Here is an 18472-nt window from a genome sequence, read left to right on the forward strand (position 1 = left end):
GTGATCTCTCTCTCTCTGTCAAATAAATAAATAAAAATAAAAATATTTTTAAAAATAAATTCTATTTAATTAAGATATACTGTATTATTAGTTTGAGAGGTAGAATTTAGCTTGATGTTCTTTAGCTCTTGGAACATATTTATATAAACAGGTGGATAGAACAGTGCAAAACCCTATATCCTGAGTGTATTTTGATCACTTTGTTAGAAGAAACTGCATCTCAAAATTGTAAAGAAAGACAAACCTACATATATATATATATATAATTAAACACATTGAAAGGATAGCATGTATCTGTAAAGATGAAAATTTAAAAAGACTTTAACAAAACTAAACGAAGAAAGGGAGGAGGAGGAGGCTAGGGGGGAGGAGGGGAAGGAGGAGGAGGAGAAAAGAGAGAATATAATCAGCCAGGTGACGAGAACAGAGCCATACACCAGATTCCGGGTGCATTTTGGTCTGTTAGAAGCAACTGCATCCCACAGTTGTAAAGACAGTAAAGCATACTTATAATAGTAGCTGCTTTGTAGTCTTTGTTAAGTCTGACATCTAGGTGCTCTCAAAGGTACTTTCTGCGGCCTGTGTTTTTCTTCCATATGGATCACACTTCTCCTGTTTCTTAGCATGTCTCATGTTCTGCTGTTGTTGGAACTTAGAGGTTATACTGCAGCCACGCTGGGATAATGACTCCTCCACGGCTTCTCCCTGGGCTGTTTGCCTATATTGTCTTCTTGTTTCATGCCTCGGACAGACTATGTCAAGAAAGTCTATTTCCCTCCGTGTGCTGCTTCCAACAATGCTCCACAGGGGCTGCAGACTTGGACAGTGAGTGATCCACTGGGATGACATGGTTTTCATCAGGGTTCTCTTTGGCTTTCTCTGATCTCTCTGTTAAGCTCTCTGCCTCTGTTGGCATCACCCAGTTCTTAACCTCCACCAATTGCAGGCTTAATGACTGTTACTTTCAATAACTCCTGGGGCACATTATTATTCTACTTGCTTTTGCAGGCCCAGCTCTAGCAGCGTGGGTGGCTTCTCCAGTCCACGTGGCAGTGTGTGTAGGCTTTTGCAGATGGTTGTGCTAGCTCTAGCTCCTGCTGTAGCTCTCCCTTCCAGTCCCCTTGGGCAGTTCCATTCCAGAGTGCCTCCAGAAAGACACCACCCTGTGAATGAATGGCTTTCCCTAGGACCTGGTGGAAAGGGGGTAGGTAGAAGATTGTCAACAAATTTTGGAGGTGAGGAGGCAGGATAGATGTCAGCAAGTCCCATTGGTACAACAAAAGGGAAACTTCACTGTCAACTCAGTGAGTCATGCCACGCCTCTCCGACAAGCTCTAGACCTCAGCCCTATGGGGTGAGAGGTGTGTTGCCTCAGCTCTCAACAAGAGGGAATACTTGTTTCTTATATATGTAATTCCTATACACTTTTGAGTTCTTTTCACTTCTTGTTAGCTGATCTCTTGTGACTCATGTACCCTATTACAGTTAATAATTCCTTATGTTAACTTTCTTCACACACCATAGTATGGGTGCTGGCAAAGCCACACATGCTCCAGAAGCTTGCCAGGTGAGCCCCCAGGCAAAGGGAGTAGAGCCTGCTCTCCTCAGATGTCCCTCCAGCACGCTTTCCTGACAATGTCTCCTTGCCAACTGACAGTGGAAAAAGACTGAAATTAGCAGGTCTATTTTTACAAAGCAGACAATAATTGCATTTGGACCTGAGAGGCAATCAATCAAGAATGGGTAAAAACTCAGAGGTCCATCTGTGGCAGAAGGAATAAAAAGTTGTGGTGGATTCATACAACGGAATGTTAAGCAGGAATGAGAATGAATGAACTGGTCAATATAGATGACAATGTGGCAGATACGCCCATTTATATAAAAGTCAGAAATCAGCCAACTGATTTGGCTGTTAAAGGAACAGCAGTGGTTACCTTTAGTGGATGTATAATGGGGAGGGGGCAGTGATGGTGGGGAGCCGGGACCATCTGGATGCTAGAGATGTGCTATATCCTGGTTTGAGTGCTGGTCTTTGGGTGTGTCTACTTTGTGAAAATTCTTTGAGCTGTATATTTAATGATTTATGTTAGTCTTACATATGCCTGGGTGCATACCTTTATTTATTATAGCTAAATAAGATTTGTTGAAAAAGAGGGTATTTGCACACTCACGTTCTTTCCAGTGTGATTCACAATTCCTCAGCTAATTATTATCTCCTTCTTTTAGAGGAGAAGCTCAGAAGTAGAGAACAGATATAACTTATCTAAGGCCACAGAGCCAGCAAGCCAAAAAGGCAGGATTCAAAGCCAGCCAGGCTGGCATCTAGGTACATCCTCTTGACTTTCCATTATGCTGCCTCCCCCTGCAGCCTAGACTCATATGTCAGTCAAAGTTGGGCTGCGCCAACTAACTGGAAAGAAATGTGCTTTGCCCACTGTAGCCACCCTCTGGTGAGGAAGCCTGGCTGGGAAGGCTGGCTGTCTTGTATTCTACTGTTGAAAAATCAGGGCTGGGAAAGCTGGCTGTCTTGTATTCTACTGTTGAAAAATCAGGCCATAGAGGTCTGGGCAACCATGTCATGCCCAACTGCCAGGGGCATGACCCCAAAGCCCAAGCCTTTGCCATACCCATCTACCAAGACACCCACTGATGGGCAGGACTGGTTTTCTTAGTGCCAGAATTTTTTGGAGAAGTAGTCCTTCCAGCTCCTATTGGCTCAGCTGAGTTTACGTGTAAGAAGACAGGTCAGGGCACTCTTTCAAAGCTAAGCCCCAAAACCGTGGAAGGCAGGAGACAGCTGGTATAACCAGGTTCTCCTAACACAAGCTCTCAGGCTGGCTCCAGAGAACAACAGCTCCTCAAAGCACTGGGAACATGCTTATCCTGGGGCTGGCACTTCTGGGCAGCTTTTTTGTAGGCATCTTCATCTGGGCTGTCCTTCAGCACTTCCTCACAGCAGACATCCCCTCTACGTTGCAATATCCCACCAAGCTCAGATTTCTGCACTGCGTGTTCCTGTACATGCTCACTTTGGTGAGTTTGCTCTCTGGCTCTGTAATGGGTTGGGGCTCCCTTCCTCTCTCCCTGTACCTTGCCCCTCCTTTCCTCTTTAGACTCTCCCAAGGCAGCCTTTGCCACACTCTCTTTTGTGTCTGTGGTTCTGTTTCCCTTCCTCTTCCCTTCCTCTCTCCCACCTGTCCCCACTTCCTTCCTTCCAACCTCACTTACTGAGCACCCATCCCTGGGCTGCTTCTGAGGATCCTAAAAGGATTTCAGACCCGTCCCTTCCTTCAGAGGGCTTTCAGCCTAACAGGGAATGGACCGGCTTCAGCCACAGCATCTTTTGACCTTGATGCCCTTAATTGCCTATAGGTCTCCTCTCCCCTGCATAGATTGTAGGCTCCTCGAAAGCAGGGACTGCCTTATCCACCTCTGCAACCCTGGCCATAAGCACAGACCTGCTGCCTAGTAGGTGCTTTCCATTTGCTGATCAAATCATAAGTGAATTCACCCCGCATGTCAGAGTGGCCACGCTGGCCAGGCTCGGAGCCAGGACCAGGGGTATGGACAGGCCAGTCTGTGCCTAGAGCTGCAGCAGATTTAAAAACAAAGATCTGGCATCTGGTAGGAGACAGCCCACTGGATTTAACCCCAATATCCTAATACTGGGTGACAATAGCCAAATAGTTCACGCTGCTTACCTGGCGGGAGGTGAAGAGGTAGAGCAACTGTAGAAAGAGGAGGATAGAGGAGCCAAGGCTGCCACCAGCCTGCCAGTGTGTGCATCCCAGCTCTGGCTATGGGATCTTGGGTCATGTACTTAACCTTTCTGTGTGTGCTTCCTCACCTGTGAAAGGAAAACAACAGTGTCCATCTCATCAGGTTGGTGAAAGACTTAGATGACGTCATTAGGACTCACTGTGTTTGGTGAAGAAGTAAAATATCTCTCTGTGCTGCTGGAATGTTCCACCGTGGCTATGCATGACTCTCAGAGATAGCACAAGTCGAGTTTGTAATTCCAGAAATGCTACTGGCTCCAGGAAGACAGGCTGAGGGTGCAAAGCTCTCATCCCTCTTATTTATCCTGACCATGCACTTCCGCCTGTCTCAGACCGGTGGGTGATTTCACATGGAACTACAGGGTAGTGTGAGACCCAGGAAAGTCCAGATCTTTCCAACCTTCAGTGTTTTTTCAAGAGTCGCTCACAAGCTGCCAGCCCTGCTGATGACTGCCGCGCGGGGGCGCTCGCAACACGGGCAGTGATAGACCTTGGAAGTAACACAGCCAGTCATTTTGCCAGCAAGAGGGGCTTATCCAGGAAGAGCAGACGAATTGCAGTGGGGGACATCCAAGTCATGGCAAACCACAGACAAATCCAGAGATCAGAGGAGAGAAACCCTTCTTTCCCGAGAAGCAGAGGGAGTGGGAGGGCTGCTTTGAGTGAAAGTCCCTTAGAGGAAGATGGAGGCCAGGGCTGGGATGGCTTCTCATTGGCTGAGTCGTGGTATCTTCTTATTGGCTGAGCTTGTTGCTAGGTCAGGAGAAGTTCTTCCTTCCTCCTGTTGGAGGAGCAAAGCAGGCTTCTTCTATGGGACGTTGAGCTAAGTCTTCCCAGGAGTCTGCAGTTGACTGCACCTCCCGAGGGCTCCCCCTGCTGGCTTCTCCCTGCATCTTCCCAGAGGTTTCCGTGTCCAGTTTCACAGATCTGAAGACACTTGGGATATCCCGTCCTGGGCCCTCCAGCACTGGCTGGAGTGTGCCCCCGGGACACACTGCTCATCACGGGGTGCTGCTGATGAAGAAAACGATGCCCAAATATTTAGGGTTCATTCAGTTCTGGAAGACAAATAGGTACAGGAGGAATAAAAAATTTAAAGAGCAGGAAGAAAAGCCTAAAAAGATTTTATGGCCCAGAAATCAGGTGCCTTCTTTTGGTGTCAGACAACCCTTGGTCTGAGACCCAAGTTTCCCACTTGTTAGCTTTGTGGTCCGAGGTCTTTGAGTCTCCATTTTTTTCCCTTTGAAAAATGAGGATAGCAAGAGATGCTTTTTTATAGGGGTGATGAGGGGATTGAATGGGAAATGCATATCAGGTGAGTGGCACCATGATGGGCACGCAGAAAGGGCTCAGTGTAAGTAGATTATTGGTAGTATATATGTCAAGTACCTGAAGGCAAAGACAGAGCATTTCCTGAAATTATTCTGTAATAATTTTGCAGTTTTACTAAAAGATTTAAAGAATAATATAACAAGCATTATGGATTTTATTTTAAAGGGGAAATGCTGCTAGAATATTTTGTGAAAGTGTTTCAATCTCTGTCTAAAGTTCTGGACCTCAGGTGTCCCTAACCTGCTGATGCTCCCATTTATACTACTACTGATACATTATTAGAAATTTTATAATACGGGCACCTGGGTGGCTCAGTAGGTTAAACCTCTGCCTTCGGCTCAGGTCATGATCTCAGGGTCCTGGGATCAGGGCTCAGCGGGGAGCCTGCTTCCCTCTCTCTCTCTGCCTGCCTCTCTGCCTACTTGTGATCTCTCTCTGTCAAGGAAATAAATAAAATCTTTAAAAAAAAAGAAATTTTATAATATAACTATAGTAATATGGTATTGATGTGATGATGATAATATTTATATACAAGCAATATATTTATTATAGTTACCTATACATGATACAGTTATATTTTAAGTATTAATTTTTCTTCCCTTGACTTTGTCCTCCATTACCAGCTCTGGAAACTATGGACTCACAGTTGGGAAAACCACACCAAACCAAATCTAATTTCCTGGCCATATCTAGTGACCTTTGAGAAGGTCATGCTAAGAAAGGCTTGTCATCACACTGCCTTGTTCAAATTCCCTGAAACACTTACTCTTTTAGGTGTTGGAGGCAAAAAGATGAATGAGATGTGATGACAAGCAAAATGCTGACAAGAAGAATTCAGTCTGGGTGGGGAGGAGACACATGGGTGGCCATAGCATTTAATAAAACCTTGAGGGGTTCTGAAGAAACCTTATGGCTTAGAAAACTTAGGGCACACAAGGAGACAGCAGCCTTCAGTGTGAGTGAGAGGGATGACATCAGTCAATGAGAATGTGGCCTTGATTGGAGCTGAAGGTCAGTTTCCCATCCATCTACCTAGTGGGCAGGTAGAAGGGCTCCAGGAAACCGTGTGAGCCATGGATGAGTACAGGGAGTTTGGGGAAACTGCTGGGGAGGAGGTGACTATTGGAGCCCACTTGAACTGAGAGGAGGTGTCCTGATGCTCAGAGATAAGTTGGCCAGTGAAGTTCCAAGTTGTCTCGATACAGACATCTGGTGACCTGAGATGGGGGCCAAGCTCACTTCATTCTCCTCCAGCTGAAGCAGGGAAATAATGGTTTTGTTTGGAGTTCTCTTTCAAGAAATCGAAGCCTTGGGAATGCACTGGGGAATGCACTGGGGCATCCCAGAGGACCTGGGAGAAGACATAGTGGGTGTGAACAACAGAAGGGGTGGCGCTCATACTTGCCAGGACCCACCAGGGAGACACTTCACATGGTGGTCACATCTAATTCCCAAGCCTCATCCTTGGGCTGTGGACACTATCTTATTTTATAAATGAGGGAAATGGAAGCTCAGAGAAGGTAATGGCCAAGGCCATTCAGCTAGCCGGTGATAAGCTAAAACTTGAGTTCAGATTTGCTTGACTCCCGAATCCAAGCTCTTTCTACTTTAGTGGTTAAGAACACATGTTCTGCATCCTACCCATTGGCGGGCAAGGCACTTGACTTTGGTTTGTCTCAGTTTCCCCCATCCATAAAATGGAGCTAATAACTGTGCTTAACTCAGAAGTTTCGCTGAGAGGCTTAATCTGGTTCATAACCACCTGGACCAGTACTGTAGGTGGTGTGCTGTAGGTGACTCAGAAGTGTTAGCTGTTCTTATTTTATCATTATCATCTCATGTTGTTTCCCTTATGACAACGACACATGTTTAATGTGAGCTTCTTGGAAGAGATGATCCAAAATGTTTGGAAAGCATCTTGTACATGCAATATTACTTGTAACTATATTTCATGATATATATTGACATTTGTTTATAGCTAGAGTGACCATATTAGTTTAAAAACAGTGGAATTCTATGCAAATGAATAGCCTTGTGCCATTGCTCCCTCCTCCTGAGTCAACAGCAGAAGTCCCTAATGGTTACTTTCTTCTGTTGGACACAAACATGGCTTAAGAATCCATCATAGCCCAAGGGCAATGGCAGCTACGGACCAAGGTGATGACCTTTTTTGCCATCTGAGGCTGGAGAGCTGAAGAGGAGGGCTGCCAGCCAGTTACCTAGGACAACTGGCTTTGTTCAATTCAGTGATCAACCACTCAGCCCAAACATGGTTGAGCTTTTTGGCAAATTCCTACCATTATTCAATCGAAGTCTGTTGGAAGGACATTCTGAAATTCAAGGCCTCCTTCTGGACACAACCTAGAGCCTGTCCTTCCTGATGAGCCCAGTGTCCATGTGGATGAGGCAAATGAGAGATTGCAAAGACATCCTCACAATTATAGGTGACAGGTGTCATCTGCTATCCAGATGGGTCCTGACATCTCCTATGGTTTCCCCTCTTTCTCTTACCTCCAACAGGCGGAAATACTTGAGAAGTTGGGAATTTGTTCCATGCTCAGTTTTCTCAAATTATTGCAAGTTTGTGTGAGAATAAAGAAAGACGATAGACTTACGGTAACTGACCTGTATTTTGGGACCATACCTGTGAGGCTGTTCCAGCCCAAGGCAGCGTCTTCTGGCCCCCGGCGAGGCATCATCTTCTTCCCTGGAGGAGGCGGGTTCATGGGGAGCCTGGGTAAGAAGAACTTCATCTATATGCACAACTTTGGCACCCTTCCCACGAGAACCTTTTTGGAATAACTTAAAGGAATCAGCAGTTGGGTATTTTTATAGGGAGCCCAGACTAAGGGCTCTGGGCTCACATCAGCAGATGATGTGCATATCTATATAGCAGGTGTTCTTTTAGTCTCGGTCAAGGTGAGGCTAGTGCCGTGTCTCAGTAGGGCTTTCATGGACGGCACTGGGGTATTGATTCCTCTTTCCCCCACCACTCACTGACACCACTGGCTATTCCTAGCTGTTCTCCACCCACACTGCATCCCAAACCCATGCATTTCTCCTAGGCTCTGAACCCCACCATGATCACATCATGGTGATGTGATCATCACATCACACCAAGACCCCATCTTCTCTTGCCTGCCCCCTTGGCCCTCTCGTTTCTCCTGTTGCTTCTCAGTCCATTCCTCACCTGGCAGCCAGAAAGAGCTTTTAAAGAAATACAAGCCAGAGCTTCCAAGTCCTGTGCCAAACCCTGCTGGTGGCTCTCCAGTGACCTTCGATGGAACCAAGCTCTCAGGCCCTGATGGCTTTGGACACCCCTGCCCCCCTTTCTGACCAGGTTCCCTGGGTCTCTCTCCTCCCAAAGAGTTCCCTGCAGCCGCAGCCGCATGGCTCGCCTGTGTTCCAGACACTCCCAGCTCCTCCTAACTCCGAATCCTCTGCACTTGCTGTCTGGGCCTCCCCAAAAGCTGTCTCACCCCTCCTGGCTTTGCTTCATGGGTGGGTTCTTGTTTGTCCTTCTAGTCTCTCCTCAGAGCTGCCTCCCTGAACACCTTACCTAAGGAACCATTCCTTAGAGTGCTATGTCCCTGTCTCCATCCCTGACATCATTCCTTTACGTTTTCTTCATGGAACTTGTCGCCATCTGAATTTATCTGGTTCCTTCACATGCCTCCTCATTTATGGTCTCTCTTCTGCACCTAAAAATGGAAACTCCAAGCATGCCGGGAAGACTTGTGTTTTGTTTTCTGTCTCCTCCCCAATGCCTTGCCTGTGGATTTACATTTTCTAATGATTCTCTGGGTGCATGAGTATGGAATATGGATGGGTGGCTAATCGGGTGAAAGGATGTGTTCATGAACGGACACACAAGCGGATGGACAGATTGATGGACGGATGGTTGGACGCCAGTGAGGTCCCTGGAATTGGGGTGTACTGCCACCTGGTGGTGGAAATAACAACAGCCTCACTTGCTGCCAAGATGCTCTCCTTCTTTAGAGGTTCACTATGGTTATCTCCTACCTACCTGCCCCAAGACAGTTCTTCCCTTTCAGAGGCCCCCAGGAGCACCCCATTAGGCTGTTAGCCTTCCTCTGTGGGCCACAATGTTATTTCTAAAAGTAAAACCAGGACACATTCAGCAAATATTCCCTGAGTATTTGCCTCCCTTGTGTCAGACTCTCTTCCAGGTCTAGGGGACTGGGTGGAGAACAAGGAAGACCCTCCTGGAGCCTACTCAGACGAGGAGGCCGGGCAGTGAAAGAGAAAACGAACAAGTTAGGGTCATCTCATGGAGTGAGAGCACGAGGAGATGGAATAGAGTATGATTCAGATGCATCGCGTTAGTCTTTCCTGACAAAGCCTCTCCAAAAAGTAAAATTTGATCCCAGGCCCAAGCAACTGATGAGTAAGATCCAGCCCTACAGAGGCTGGGAAACACCCTCTGGGGACCGGGGAGGCAAGAGAGTTGGGGGGGGCACTCTATTTTGAAAGGGGCACCGAGAAACACAGTCTTCAAGATTAATAATATTTTTATGCAGTATATTCGAAAATCCAATAATAATGCAAAAAAAAAAGTTCTATGATGAACACACTGTCAGCGTTCATCGAGCGGTGGGATCCAACGGGGGGGTGGGGTGGGGTGGATGAATTGTACAAAGGCAAGGCAGGCTCTCATCTACTTGAGATTTTCATAGGGAAATCCGTTCATCACAAATCCTGGTGGCATTTACTTGGATTCCCTAAAGAAGTATTTATGTTGGTTGCTGAGCCTCTCGGCGCCTAGGTCAGGTGGCTCCCTCGCCTCCTGCCCTGTTAGGTCTACGCGGAAGGGAGCGCAAGCGCAGAGCCCGAAACAGGGGCTTGAGGGAAAGGAAGTAATGTCCCAGGGAGGCAGAGCAGGGAACCCGGGGAGATGGCATGGGGAGGGCCAGCCGCCCTCTCCACGCAGGCTGTGCTTTGAAACCCACCCCCTGTCCCGCCTCTGGGGTGTTTTAGAGTTATCTCCACACCCAGATCCTGCCCAGGCCGCTGTCCAGCTCAGCGGTGGGGCCCAGGCATCAGCATTTTTAAAAAAAAGCTCCCGGGTGATGCTGATCTGCAAGCAGGGTGGAGGCCTCCTTAGGAGCTGCCCACTCCCCACTTCAATGTGACTTCTCCTCCATCACCTCCCCAGAGCAGTGTCAGTGAAGCCTGCACCCCCAACCCCCTCGCCCCCCCAACCCCTCACTTCTCTCGGTCAGATCAGTCATTCCCAAATTCCTGGTTGTTGGCCTCGTGGGCATGATCTGGGAGATTCTGCTGCTCGTTCCCCAGCCCCAGAGACACTGGTTTGGTTGGTTTGGGGCTCTGCCTGGGCATCAGGACTTGGAAAAACTCTCTGGTACAACTATGCAGAACCAAGGTGGACCGCCACTGAATTAGAGGCTTATTTGGTACATATATGGTCTGGCACTGTGCCATCATGGCTCTGCTGTTGAGAATGGACTTGTCCTCTGAGAACCTCAGAGGTACCACTCGGCTAATAGCAATGGCCATCCCTCCATTGCTTATTTCTTAGTAACACATATCTGTATGTACATGTGTGTAATTATCATTAATATTCTAGGGCAGGCCTACCTCCCTTCCCTGGTATTGGTTTTGTAGGTTTCAAGTCACCAAGTCTTCCCTGGTCCTCAGTTCCCACTCATCCATCCCCACTGTAAAAGGAAATGTTGCAGCTGGTGAGTCCCTGAGGTGCATCCGAGCCCCAACATCTAGGAACCAGGGGCAGATGTCACGTGTCTGATATGTGACCTGGCTTTTTGGTTTTGCCCAGGCAGAGCCACCCAGCATCACTGCAGAGGAGGCAAGAACAGGGACAGAAAGAGAACATCATACCCAAAGTTGAAAACCGACAGGACTGACAGGCTCTCCCTGAGGTCCAAGGAAGGGGTGGAGGTGGGGGTGGGCAGGGATGACATCCCTAGAGGCCACTCGGGGTGGCTGTTGCTGTGACCAGATCTACTCTTGCAGACTTCTTCCACAACCTGAGCAGTTTGCTGGTCTTGGAGACGGACTCTGTGCTGCTGTTGGTTGGGTGAGTTGCTGGAGAAAGTCAGTGGAGGTTGCAGGGATGGGAGAAGACGGGCATGAGCACGTGGCTGGTTTTTAGAAGAGAGAGAGAGAGACCCTAACCTCCAAGAGGCACTCTTGCATGTGCACACACGGACCCGGGCATGGCACTGTTCAAAAGGGCGAAAACTCAAAAACAACCCAAACGCTCATCAACACAGAGTGTGTGAAAAACCATGGCAAGAAGCAAGTGTGGGCGAGGGTGGAGAGAAAAAAAGAGCCCTTCCAGACTGTTGTGTGCAGCCACTGTAGAAGACAGTGTGGAGGTTACTCAAAATAATAAAAAATAGAACTACCCCATGATCTGGTCATCATACTCCTGGGTATTTACCCAAGGAATAGGAAGACACTAATTTGAAGAGATATATGTGCCCTTGTGTTTATTGCAGCATTATCCACAAGAGCCAAATTATGGACGCAACCTTAAGAGTCCATCAAAAGGTGAATGGATAAAGATGTGAGATATACATATATATACACACATATATACGTATATATATGTGTATATATATATATATATAAAATTTCTTTTTCCAACAATAAAAAAGAATGATATTTTTTTTAACTTTTAACTTCTTTTAATCAGTGGTTCATCGTTTACATATAACACCCAGTGCTCATCACAAGTGCCCTCCGTAATACCCATCACCCAATTACCCCATCTCCCTACCCACCTCCCTCCATCAACCCTCAGTCTGTTCTCTATCACCGAGTCTCTTATGGCTTGCCTCCCTCTCTCTAAAAAGAATGCAATCTTGCCATTTGCAACAACATGGATGGAGCTAGAGAGTAATGCTAAGGGATAGAAGCCAGAGAAAGAGAAATACCATTCGACTCCAATCACATGTAGAATTTAAGAAGTAAAACAAGTGAACAAAGGGAAAAAAAAAAAAAAAGAGAGAGAGACAGATCAAAAACCAGACTCTTTTCTCCTTTTTTTAAAAAAAGGTGATTATTTAAATTCCACTTAGTTAACATACATACATAACTAACATCCAGTTAGTTAACCTAGTACAGTACAATGCACTATTAGTTTCCGGTGTACAATATAGTGACTTAAAACTTCCATACATCACCAGGTGCTCATCACCACAGGTGCACTCTTTAATTCTCGTCCCCTATTTCCCCCATCTCTTGCTCTGTAAGCAAGAGTCTGTTTCTCTTTGCCTCTCTCTCTTCCCCCCACTTTGCTCATTTGTTTTGTTGTTTAAATTCCACATGAGTGAAATCACATGGCACTTGTCTTTCTCTGACTGCTTATTTCACTTAGCATCCATCCATGGATGCTAGTTCCCTCCGTGTCATTGCAAATGGCAAGATTTCCTTCCTTTTTAAGGCTGAGTAATATGCTGCTGTGTATATACACCACACCTTCTTTATGCATTCATCAGTGGATGGACATTTGGGCTCCCTTCCATAGTTTGGCTATTGTTGATATTGCTGCTGTAAATATTGGGTGTGCATGTACCCCCTTTGAATCTGCATTTTTATATCCTTTGGGTAAACACCTAGTAGTGCAATTGCTGGATCATAGGGTTGTTCTATTTTTAACTGTTTGAGGAAACTTCAAACTGTTCTCAGAACGGCTGAACCAGTTCCCATTCCCACGAACATTGGAGCAGGATTCCCCCTTCTCCACATCCTCACCAATACCTGTTATTTCTTGTATTGTTAATTTCAGCCATTCTGACAGGTGTGAGGTGGTATCTCATCATAGTTTTTGATTTGTACTTCCCTGATGATGAGTGATGTTGAACATGTTTTCATGTGTCTGTAAGAATTCTGGATGTCTTCCTTGGAAAAGTGTCTGTTCATGTCTTCCGCCCATTTCTTAACTGGATTATTTGTATTTTGGGGTGTTGAGTTTGATAAGTTCTTTATACATTTTGGATACTAACCCTTTATCAGATACGTTGTTTGCAAATATCTTCTTCCATTCTGTAGGTTGCCTTTTAGTTCTGTTGAACATTTCCTTCACTGTTCAAGAAGCGTTTTATCTTGATTAAGTCCGATAGTTCACTTTCACTTTTGTCTCTCTTGCCCCTGATGACATGTCTAGTAAGAATTTGCTGTGGCTGAGGTCAAAGAGGTTGCTGCCTGTGTTCTGTTCTAGGATTTTGATGGTCTCCTGTACCATGTTTAGGTCTTTCACCCATTCTGAACTTACATTTGTGTATGCTGTAAGAAAGTGGTCCAGTTTCATTCTTCTGCATATTGCTGTCCAGGTTTCCCAACACCGTTTGTTGAAGAAACTGTCTCCCCCCCCCCCCATTGGGCAAATCTTTCCTGATTTGTCAAAGATGAGTCAGCCATAGAGTTGTGGGTCCATTTCTGGGTTCTCTATTCTGTTCCATTGATCTGTGTGTCTGTTTTTGTGTCAGTATCACACTGTCTTGATGAATAGGGCTTTGTAATAAAGCCTGAAGTCTGGAATTGTGATGGCACCAGCTTTCCTTTCTTTTTCAAGATTGCTTTGGCTATTCTGGGTCTTTTGTGATTCCACACAAATTTTAGGATTGCTTGTTCTAGCTCTGTGAGAACTGTTGGTGTTTTGATAAATTACATTAACTGTGCAGATTGCTTTGCATGGTTTAGACATTTTAACAATGTTTATTCTTCCAATCCATGAGCATGGAATGCTTTTCCATTTCTTTGTGTCCTCTTCAATTTCTTTCATAAGTGTTTTATAGTTTTCAGAGGACAGATCTTTTACCTCTTTAGTTAGGCTTAGTTAGTTATCTTATTGTTTGTGGTGCAATTGAAAATGGGCTTTATTCCCTTTCCTGTTGCTTCCTTATTGGTGTATAGAAATGCAACAGATTTCTGCACATTGATTTTATATCCTGCAACTTTTCTGAATTCATGTATTAGTTCTAGCAATTTTTGATGGAGTCTTTCAGGTTTTATACACAGAGTATCATGTCATCTGCAAACAGTGAAAGTCTGACTTCTTCCTTGACAATTTTGAGGCCTTTTATTTCTTTTTATTCTTTGACTGCTGAGGCTAAGACTTCCAGTACTATGTTAAATAGTAATGGGGAAGGTGGACATTCCTGTCTCGTTCCTGACCATAGGGAAAAGGCTCTCAAGTTTTTCCATTGAGAGTGATATTAGCTGTGGGTCTTTCATATATGGCCTTTATGATGTTGAGGTATGTTCCCTCTATCTCTACTCTGTTGAGGGTTTCTATTAAGACAGGATACTGTATTTCATCAGATGCTTTTTCTACATCTGTTGACAGGATCATGTGGTTCTTATCCTTTCTCTTACTAACATTACATAACAATTTAAAAAAATGAACTGGGAGGACACCCCAGAATGTGAATGCATCTTAGCAGTAGAAAATTAAGTGAACAGGTTTTTTTTTTTTTAGTTACATAAAGCCTGAGACTCTTTTTATCAAGTTAAAGGCAAATTCAAAAGAATATTTGTAAGGAATATGATAGACATTATAAAACTATGTTAAAAGGAGAGAAAAGGGATGATGGATACAGGATTCAAGGTAACGTTCTCTCAGATGGGGAAAGCAGTGAGATGACATGTTGGTGGGGATATTATAGGATTGGTTGAAGGTTATGGTCAAGGTCCTGGCTGTTGTTTAGGGTGATGATTCTGCACGTGTTTATTCTGTTGTCAAAACAACTAACCAACTGCAGGGATAAATGCCAGGAATGTCTCAAGACACAAGAAGACACTGGGCAACAGTTTCAAGAAGGCAAGTGAGAGAAACTAAAAACTGTTCTTTTAGATTCAACCCCTATACTCAAGGCCTTTCAAATCTTGGCTGTCCCCAGGCTGAGTAGACAGTGCATCTGTGTGTCTTAAAGCAATATATAGAGCACCTCTGGTCTTCTTCATGAGATCGAGGAAGGCAATGTCTTTCCAGTACTCGACATACTTCCTGACCAGCTCAGCATTGTGTCTAAAATCCCGTTGATAAGAGTTTCTGTCAGAATCTACATCTGAGAAGAACTTTGTGGTAATGAAAATACTCCTTGAACACAAAAAAGTGTTCAGGAACACCTGCATGAAAAACTTGCAGGAAATTGCTTAGGATACTGTTATTCTGGATAGTTGAAAAGACCCAGGGGGTGCCTGGGTGACACAATCCATTAAGCATCTGACTCTTGATTTCGGCTCAGGTGATGATCTTAGGGTTGTGAGATCAAGCCCCATGTTGGGCTCTGTGCTGAGCATGGAACTTGCTTAAGATTCTCTCTCCTTCTCCTTCTGCCTCTCCCGCTGTTGCTTTCATGCTCTCTCTCTCTCAAAAAAGGATTTCCTTCCTTCTTATGGCCATATAATATTTCACTGTAGTGTACACATCTAGAAGTTCATTTTAAAGTCCTTTCTCTTTGCCCTTGAATTCCCATGAAGAGATATACTCTGGGGGTTTACTCAGAGCAGCCCTCTGGATGCTCCCCATAGCCAGAACAGTGTCTGTTTTCTGCCTGCCCACCTTTCCTCACCTCCACCCTCATGGCGCCCTCCAACCTGCTCCCTTTTTCCCCAAACCCTGAAGGAAAGACAGCTACTTGAGTCATTAGTAAGAACAAACCTTGGTCGTTAGATTTCTGAAGGAAAAATAAAATTCTTCCTGAAAGAAACTTCCCCTTTATTTATTTTTTTAAAGATTTCATTTATTTATTTGATACAGAAAGAGAGATCACAAATAGGAAGAGCAGCAGGCAGAGAAAGAGGGAGAAGCAGCCTCCCCAAGGAGCAGAGAGCCTGATGCAGGGCTTGATCCCAGGACCCTGAGATCATGACCTGAGCTGAAGGCAGAGGCTTAACCCACTAAGTCACCCAGGAGCCCCAAGAAACTTACCGTTTATTTGAGCTTTAGTTCCCTCCACCCTTCCTCTCCAGACAGCCAGTGAGACAAAAAGCAACTTCCTTTGCCTTTCCTGGCATTACTGGTTGTTTTGCTTCCACTTCAAATAGCTTTTGACTTGCATAATCTTGTGTGGAGTGTCTGCGTCTCTGCAGCAGACGGAGCCTAGTGCTGGAGGCAAGAATCCCTGCCTGGAAGACAACGGGGAGGCTCTTCACATCCTCATCTCCATAAAAGGGGGATAGAAATCCCTTTCTCTCAGGGCCATTCTGGGGATTTAGTCAGAGACAGTACTGCAAGGAGGAGTGGAGGACACAGGTAAAATGGCTCTCAGCAGCTGTCCACACCGCTATTCTTTTGTTCCCTGCTTGCTTCTCAGGTACAGAAAGCTTCCTGATCACCATTACCCCAGCATTTACCAAGACTGCCTGAACGCCTCCATTCACTTCCTGAAGACCCTGAAAAGCTATGGGGTGGACCCCTCCCGTGTTGTGCTCTGTGGAGACAGTATTGGGGGAGGGCACGCGGCCTCTGTCACCCAGGCTCTGGTGGGCAGATCGGATCTTCCCCAGATCAAGGCCCAGGTCTTGGTTTATCCAGTTACCCAGCTCATCAATTTGCAGCTGCCGTCCCACTGGCAGAACCGAAATGTCCCGTTCCTCTCCCGGAAGTTCATGATGACATGTGTGTTCAAATATATGGTTATGGACTTTCACTGGTGGGACGCCATCTTGGACGGTACTTTCATACCCCCGGAATTCTGGAGAAAGTACCAGAAGTGGCTCAGCGCCGACAACCTTCCCAGCAGATTCAGAAAGCCAGGTTACCGACCTCTGTTTCCCGGCCCTTTTAATGAGGCTGCCTACCTGGAAAACAAACATCTTTTGGATGTAGTAAATACCCCTCTGCTCAGGGATGATGAGACCATCGCTCAGCTTCCTGCAGCCTTAGTGGTAAGCTGTGAGCATGACATCCTCCGTGATGACGCCTTGCTCTATATGAAGCGGTTGGAGGACCAGGGGGTCCCCGTGATGTGGTATCACGTGGAAGATGGCTTTCATGGGTCCTTCCTGTTTTCTGATAAGAAGTTTTTCTCTTTCCCATGCTCCCTGAAAATTAGAAACGCTGTCATCGGTTATATAAAAAGCATATAGTAACCCTGGGGCGCCCTTGTCCTTTTCTTGGGCTGATTAAGGAGATGCTCAGTCAATGCTTGGCCCACACAAGAAGGATAAGGAGCCTTGGAACAGTCTCGCTTAGTACCTAAGAAAATCCAAAATGCTGCTTTTTCTTTCTGGCACCGACAGTGGTTAATCCTGGATCTAGCAATACTCGCCAACATTCTCACTCAGGTGAAATAAATATCAAAGGGAGGGAAAAAAAAAAAGGTCTTTAAAAATTTCTCAAAGTCCTAACACACAACCTCTGTGTAGAGTGAATGCCAACAGTTGGTCATACTGTCCCTGGTGAGTCTGTACTCAGGACGCTAAAGCTAAAGCCCGGCTTGGGGTCATGCTGCCTGTTGGAGGAGGGGACACCTAATTGTTCTTGGGTTCAGAGGTCACCAGCAAAATTCCAACAGACTGGTTCCAGATTAGCCTCCAGTCAGAGAAATGCTGTTGCAGTAGAACTCTTGCTCAAGTTAGCCATCCATTGGCTGGACTAAAGGCAGATTTTAGGAGAAGTGATTGGAAAAAGAGATGGGAAAGAGGGAAGAGAGAGTCCATGTGGGAAAGAGTGGGCTCTGGGGGGCTATGGATGTTGTAGGGACTCACATCATTAATCTGAATTTCAAAATCAGATCCCTGGCTACCAAGAGGCAGACTTTCAGTGACAAGGCTGTCTTGGGAACCTCTGGATGCCATCTGAATCTGCAAACTGCATTCTCAAAGACAGACACCTTACTATACCCTCTTTCTCTGGTGATCTTATGTATCATTCCCACTTTTACAAAGAATCTTGCCCTAAGGGTGCCTGGCCAGCTCAGTTGGTAGAACCTATAACTCTTGATCTCGGGGCTGTGAGTTTGAGCCCCATGCTGTGTGTAGAGATTATTTTTAAAAAATAAAATCTTAAAAAAAAAAAAAAGATTTTTTGGTCTTTTCTTAGCCCATACCACTTTCTCTGCTCACAGTGAAAGGGAATCTTGATACTGCATGCCAGTGCAGCCCACATTAGTTTTAACATGGGCCCATGTTTGTTAGATACTTCTCTAATAACACCGAGTCTCACTGCTGTCTAAATCCATGCAAGTGCTGGAGATGGAGATTTTCCTTCTCTTGGTACCAAGGACCTCACCTATGATCAGTGGAAGAGGAGTCTTACAGGTGTCTTGGATCCTTGCAAAGAAAGCAAATACCTACACAAGCAGTTTGGATTGGGTTTCTCAGGACATGGGTAGGCATCATGATTC

The 18472-nt window shown here is 45.6% G+C and overlaps 1 protein-coding gene across 1 annotated transcript; it reads left to right on the forward strand.

Annotated features, from left to right (window-relative positions):
• Positions 1-2754: 2754 nt before the first annotated feature.
• Positions 2755-18103, forward strand: AADACL4 (arylacetamide deacetylase like 4). The gene is made up of 4 exons (XM_004741444.3): positions 2755-3033; positions 7632-7848; positions 11127-11190; positions 16439-18103. The coding sequence occupies exons 1-4, from the start codon at positions 2875-2877 to the stop codon at positions 17211-17213; spliced, it is 1215 nt and encodes a 404-aa protein (XP_004741501.2). The 5' UTR covers positions 2755-2874; the 3' UTR covers positions 17214-18103.
• Positions 18104-18472: the final 369 nt, after the last annotated feature.

The sequence above is a fragment of the Mustela putorius genome, unplaced genomic scaffold (genome assembly GCF_011764305.1).
Source record: "Mustela putorius furo isolate JIRA1106 unplaced genomic scaffold, ASM1176430v1.1 tig00003853_pilon_pilon_pilon, whole genome shotgun sequence".
Taxonomy (NCBI): Eukaryota; Metazoa; Chordata; class Mammalia; order Carnivora; family Mustelidae; genus Mustela; species Mustela putorius.